The sequence below is a fragment of the Malurus melanocephalus genome, unplaced genomic scaffold (assembly GCF_030028575.1).
Source record: "Malurus melanocephalus ecotype Western Australia unplaced genomic scaffold, MMel_1.1 scaffold_193, whole genome shotgun sequence".
Lineage (NCBI taxonomy): Eukaryota > Metazoa > Chordata > Aves > Passeriformes > Maluridae > Malurus > Malurus melanocephalus.
Genome location: NW_026623425.1, coordinates 1345624 through 1352380, shown reverse-complemented (window position 1 = coordinate 1352380; position 6757 = coordinate 1345624). Strand labels below are relative to the sequence as shown.

The window sequence follows — 6757 nt, the reverse complement described above, 5'->3', positions numbered from 1 at the left end:
CCATCCATCCATCCATCCATCCATCCATCCATCCATCCATCCATCCATCCATCCATCCATCCATCCATCCATCCATCCATCCATCCATCCATCCCTTCAGTGGCTCCAGTCCATGTATTATTCTTCCTGGGATCTGCTGGGTGAAGGACAAGACACTTTGTCACTGTCCCCAGAGAAGCAGCAGCAGGACCGGTGGCTTATCACAGCACCGAGTGCTGATAAGGGGAAATRTTGTTACCCTGTGGGCTGAGCTGTGCATTCCCATCAGTGCCTGCACTCGGGCCTCAGGGTGACATTTATTTCCCATTTGGGGTGGCATTTATTTCCCATTTGAAGTGACATTAAATTCCCATTCAGAGCAGATGCCGGGCTGGGGACTGGTGAGGCAGAGAGTTGGGAATGATGGAGGGAAAAGAGGGCTGAAGGAGAAGATCCAGRTGGGAGATGGAGGAGCAAAAGGTTCCCTGGCCCAGCCACCGAGGCACCCCCTGGCCCTCCAACCCTCCCGTTTTCCCAGCCCTGTTCATCCATATGCATTTTCCCGTCCCCGAATATATCCATCTGCCCACCTGCCCGTGTCACTCTGCCGCCGTTTCCATCCATCCATCCGCCCCCAGACATCATTCCCTTCTCCCAAATGCCTCCCACCCCTCTCCCTGCATGCACCCTGCCAGCTCTGCCTTTTCCATGGAGTTGGGAAGAGACAGGGAAGGGTCTGGATTCTCTGAGGGGCTTCTCCCCTTTGCCACTGGCAGCTGCCCCAGCTGGGGTGATGGCAGAGCCCTGACCCTGCTGGGATTTGCTGTCCCTAGGGCYGTGTCACCCACCATGGGGCTGGAGGACATCTGGTGCCACAAAGCCTTACCCAAATTCCCACCTAAAACCCGGATCTGCGGTGGGATTTACAGCACCGGCTCTAATTTATKGAGCCCGCTCCTCCCCGGCGTGATAAAACACTGGAGCAATAATACACTTCAGGATGGACTCCAAGACACTTAAACTGTTTAATGCGCTGCCTTTCTGCTCGTAAATCTATTTACACTCTGTCCCCAGCCCTGGAGGGAGCGGGCACATGCCCAGGAGCCGGGATGAATAACGCAGGGAGCCGCCCTCCGGCCCCGGCTCGCGTCCYGCTCGGAGCCCGGCGCGATTTCTCGCTGAGTTATTTGCTGTTTGTGTTGGAGCTTCATTTCTGAGGGAGCTCTCAGTTACCTGCTGAGATCGGGGAGTGTGATTGCGGTGTCAGGGCTCCAAACCTGCTCCATAAATCACAGCTGGCCGAGTGGGATGTGCTATCTGTTACCGTAAATGATTTAACGCGAGGGCGGGCTGGGGAGCTGCCTGTCCCCGCTGCCGTGTGGCTCCCCGGTGGTTGCTCTCTTGTGTGACGTGGGATTTGTCCTGGACTTGGTGTGGACGTGGCCCAGGAGTGGGAGTTGTAATCCTCATCCCTTTCTGTGGTGACACAGGGTGACAAAGGAGTACAGGAGGACATCGTCACTTTGGGTGGCGTCCAAATGGTCGCTCAGACTGGCATAAAAATAACCCTGAAATAATGTAGAACCCATAGAAATAATATAGAACCCATAGAAATAATATAGAACTCATAGAAACAATATAGAACCCATAGAAATAATATTTTTAAACTCCCTAAAATGTGGGGTGACCCTGGGGGCTGTTGAGGGACACACAGGGAGTGAAGGGCCACCTCTGCTGCCGGTGACAGTGGGAGATGCTCAGCCTCACCCATGTGTGACCCTTCTGAGAGCCTCACACTCCACATCCCCTGGAAAACCCACCAGGAGCTTGTGGGATTGATCCTCAGTGACCTTCTCACCGGCACTGTGGGGAACGTGTCCCCTTATCCCTGTGCCAAGCATATAAATTCATATGAAAATACATATAAATATATAAAACCGCATATAAATACATAGAAATAAATAGAAAGATATATAGAAATACATAGGGGGAATGGCTCAGCTTCAACTCCGAGCTCAGTGCACTTTTGGGGTCAAAGCTGTGGATTTGAGGGTTCTTGGGCAGCCTGGGTACACAGGGAGCTGGTGATGCCACAACCCCACCCGTGCCTCAGTTTCCCTGGCGGGTGAGCAGGGATTTGGGGCCGTGTGTGGTGTTTCAAAAGACCCTTTAAGGAGTTTCTCAATTTTGGGGCTGTGAAAGTTTCTCCTTTGGGTGGTCTTAAAATTTACCCAAGAGCTGTCTGCTGGTTTTATACATACATATAAATACATATGAAATACATATAAATTCATATGAAAATGCAAATAAATACATAAAAATACATAGAAATGCATAGAAATAGAGAGAAAAACATATGGAAATACATAGGAACTCCYGGCCACAGCAGCAGCAGCAGTGCCTTGGCTGGGAGCCCAGGCAGCCCTCAGCCTCTCTCTCCACGATGCCTCGCCGTAAATCCGGAAGATTCCCCGAACGAGCTTCATTCCCGAGCTAATCTGCAGTCACTCCATCTTCCAGACAGCCCTGGTGTGTGGGGAGTTTTTGTTGTGGTTTCAACCCCCAGGGGCTGCGAAGCGAGCAGCTCCTGGGAGAAGGAGGTGCCGGGGTTTTATTGGCCCAGGTAGGGCGGGCAGAGCCCGGGGTGTTCCTTKTGATGGATGGCCCCATATCCAGGGATCCGCAGCTGCGGGAATCGCCCGGAGCTCATCTCCATTCAGGAGCTGAGATTGTCTTGTCAGAGCTGCTGAGCTGGTGCCTCTGATAGGAACGCGAGGAACAAACCCTCACACGTCGCCCTTCCCTTCTGTGCCCAGGGATGTCCCCAGGAGCTCAGGTCCCGGGCTCTGCCTCCCCCTCCAGCYCCAGGGGACCTCAGACCTTGCCCGGGGCTCCTGGAGCTGTTGTAGGAGTCAAACCCTGCCGTGGGCTCAGAAATGTAGAATTCCTGCATCAGCTTGAGCTCAGGGAATGGGTTGGGAGGGAGAYRGGGATGCTGCAGCGTGGCCTCAACMTCTCATCAGCCATCAGAGAATSCAGGGATTGCTGATTGCTGGAATCAGCCCTCTCATGCTGCTGAGGTGCTGGCTGAGCAAACGAGCCCYGCTCTTCTCCAGCATCCATCAAATCCTGACAGGGGATCGGGGTTGAGCTGTGGGGCCGCTGCAGATGAAGGGTTGGAGTCCCCTTGTGGCAGAGGGAGCTCTTGACTGGTGACCTGAGCTCAAATCCYGGGAGATGCTGCCCTGGTGTCCCCTGAGCTCCTTAATTAGCTCAGACGGGCGCTAATGAGTGACCCCCCGCAGGACGGGGTTGTTTTACAGCGATTTTGCTCACGGCATTTGCATAARTGGGAATTAAAAGAGGAGGAGCGAGAAAAGGAACGGGAAGGTTTAATCAGAGTGAAGGAATCTGGCTCTGGGGTCGCAAGGAGGGACAGGGACAAGGCACTGGTGGGGACGGGCGCGTGGCTGGTCTGTGCTYGCTGCCTGGGCCCTCTGGAGAAGATTTTGGGGCAAATTTCCAGGCTGAGCAATTTGTGACCTCTGTGAAGCACCCGTGGGTGCCTCTAGCTCAGGGACAATTCAGTGTGGAGGCTGAAGAGAAACTGAGGCACCGAATGGATGCTCCTGGTGGAGGTGGGAGYGAGCCAGGGCTGGCAAGAGGAGCTGGGTAGGGGACACTTGGCATGGAGGATCTGGAGACCTGTGACTCAAGAGGATCTGGGGCAGGGGACAGTTGGCGTGGTGGACACAGGGTGTGGATCTCTGCCTCAAGAGAACCTGGTTCAGGGGACATTGAACGATGGATACAGGGTGTGGATCTGTGCCTCAGGAGGACCTGGGGCAGGGGACACTGAGAGATGGACACGGGGTGTGGATCTGTGCCTCAGGAATACCTGAGTCCAGTGACATTTGGCATGGTGGACTGTTCCCATCCCCTCTTGTCCCCCAGGTTTCCAGCAGCTGCGACTACGTCTTYGTCAGCGGGAAGGAGTCGCAGGGCTCCATGAGTGCCCGGGTCACCTTCACCTATGAGCACCTGTCAGCCCCGCTGGAGATGACGGTGTGGGTGCCCAAACTGCCCCTGCACATCGAGCTCTCGGACGCCCGGCTGAGCCAAGTCAAGGGCTGGAGGGTGCCCATCCTGCCGGACAGGAGGTGGGTGCTGCTGCCCAGCCCGGAGAAAGTGAGGTGGAGGTGGTGGACGTGGGTTAATTGCCTTAATGAGGCCGCGAGTTAATTGCCAGATGCTCAGTGAGGAGGTTTAAAACCTCCTCATTAAAAATAAATAGAAATAAATAATATAAATTTTTTTCTGTCCGTCCATCCACCCATCCATCCATCCATCCATCCATCCATCCATCCATCCATCCATCCATCCATCCATCCATCCATCCATCCACCTGTCTGTCCATCCATCCCTGTCCATCCATCCATCCATCCATCCATCCATCCCTGTCCATCCATCCATCCCACAGGTCGGTGCGGGACAGCGAGCACGAGGAGGATGAGGATGAGCGGAAGCAGAGCCGGGGCTGTGCCCTGCAGTACCAGCACTCCACCCTGCAGGTCTTCACCCAGTTCCACACCACGGCGGCCGAGGGCACTGGCCAGGTGGTCACCATGCTGGGGCCCGACTGGCTGGTGGAGGTCACCGACCTGGTCAGCGACTTCATGCGTGTGGATGACCCGCGGGTGGCCCACATGGTGGACAGTTCCACGCTGGCTGGGCGGGAGCCGGGCACCACCCTCTTCAAGGTACCCCTGGCCACCTTCCCCCGCCTCTGCCAGCCTGGCCAGGGGTGGCAGGCGGTGACAGGAGCCTTGTCCCCTGCAGGTGGTGTCCCCGCTGGTGGAGGCGGTGCTGGGTGAGACRCTGGTGACGGTGGCAGAGGAGAAGGTCAGCATCACGGACCTGAAGGCCCAGGTGGTCTCCAGCCTCTCGCTGTCCCTCCACCCCAGCCCTGGTAACAGCCACACCATCATCGCCCGCACGTCYGTGCAGCAAACCCTCAGCTTCTTCAAGCAGGTGAGCCCGGGGGTGGGGGGATCCAGGTTTGGGGGGGCTGGTGGGGAACTTGGGGTGGGCTCAGAGTTCTGCCTGCAGCCCCCTTCTCCCAAATCCTGACCATGCTCACTGCACCTGCTGTCCTCCTGACACCCTAGTGACCCCAAAACACCCCTGAAACCTTCACAGAGACCTGTGATCCACACCTGGGGACAGGACACAACTGTGGGGACACAGAGGGAGGGATAGAGGCCTGTAGAGCTCCTGGCCCAGCTCTGGGAGCCACATCTGGCACYGCTGGGGTTTGGGTTGGGCCTGGTAAGCATGGGGAACGTGAGGGAAGAATAGGCTGTGGAGGAAAATCAGGGAATGTGTGGAACAAGATGGAAAATGGAGGGATGAAGGGTGAATTGGATAGGGAGAAGGATGGAGAGGGGGATAGGGGATGGACAAAGGGGTGCCTGTGGGACTGGCCTCCTGCTGGGCAACGGTGCCTGTGTTGGTCCCGCAGGAAGCGCTGCTGAGCCTGTGGATTTCCTACAGCGACGGCACCACRGCGCCCCTGTCCCTCTACGACCCCAAGGACTACAACCTGGTGGTCAGCAGCCTGGACGAGAAGGTGGTGACGGTGACGCAGGACCGCGCGTTCCCCTTGGTGGTGGCGGAGAGCGAGGGCGCGGGGGAGCTGCTGCGGGCCGAGCTGGTCATCTGCGAGAGCTGCCAGAAGACCAARCGCAAGAGCGTCCTCTTCACGGCCTTGGCCACCGTGCGCGTCCACTTCGGCTCCGAGGAGGACCCCACCTACGACTACGACCACGTGCCCAGCAGGCCGGGGCTGGGCGAGGCGGGGGCRAGCACCACCCTGCGGGCAGAGGTGGACAGGAAAGCGGACCCGAGCGAGGACGGCCGCGCACCCGGCGCGTCCCACCCCACCGAGGACTTCCCCACCATCCCCACCGGCTTCGTGCAGGTGACGCGGGGGCTGACGGACCTGGAGATCGGGATGTACGCCCTGCTGGGCGTCTTCTGCCTGGCCATCTTGGTCTTCCTCATCAACTGCATCGTCTTCGTGCTGAAATACCGGCACAAGCGCATCCCGCCGGAAGGCCAGACCAACATGGACCATTCGCACCACTGGGTCTTCCTGGGCAACGGGCAGCCCTTGCGGGCTCACAATGACCTCTCCCCGCAGCCYGAGAGCCCGGGGAACCCGCTGGAGAATGTGCAGACCTGCTGCCACGGGGACCACCACAGCAGCGGCAGCTCGCAGACCAGCGTGCAGAGCCAGGTGCACGGGCGCGGGGACGGCTCCTCGGGCGGCTCCACGCGGGACCAGAGCGAGGACCCGCTCAACTCGCCCACCTCCAAACGGAAGCGGGTGAAGTTCACCACCTTCGCCACCATGCCCTCGGACGAGCTGGCCTACAACTCCATCCCCATCGCCGACGAGGAGGACTTGGAGTGGGTGTGCCAGGACATGGGGCTGCAGGACCCCGAGGAGCTSCACAACTACATCCGCAGGATCAAGGAGATCGCTTAACGCAGGGGATGGGGCGGGAGGGAGGGGCTGCCACGCCACGCCGCACCACGCCGCACCACGCCACGCTTCCCCGGGGCCGGGCACCCGCGTCCGGCTCCTTCTTCCGCACATYTCACGTCCTCACCCCGTCCCGCGGAGCCCCCGGGGGGCCCTTTTTTCTGTTCTCGCCCTTTCCTCGCCGCTTTTCCCAGGGGAGGCAGCAGCACCCGCGTGGCCCCAGGGCCGAGG

General features: G+C 58.3%; 1 protein-coding gene across 1 annotated transcript in view; it reads left to right on the top strand.

Annotated features, from left to right (window-relative positions):
• Positions 1–6531, top strand: part of TMEM132E (transmembrane protein 132E) — a 50015-nt gene extending 43484 nt beyond the window's left edge. Inside the window, exons 5-9 of the mRNA XM_057373370.1 lie at positions 2546–2602; positions 3934–4139; positions 4460–4739; positions 4819–5010; positions 5501–6531. Coding sequence (XP_057229353.1) covers positions 2546–2602; positions 3934–4139; positions 4460–4739; positions 4819–5010; positions 5501–6529 — 1764 coding nt within the window. The 3' untranslated portion in view covers positions 6530–6531. The remainder of the gene's footprint in view (positions 1–2545; positions 2603–3933; positions 4140–4459; positions 4740–4818; positions 5011–5500) is intronic.
• The last annotated feature ends 226 nt before the right edge of the window (positions 6532–6757 follow it).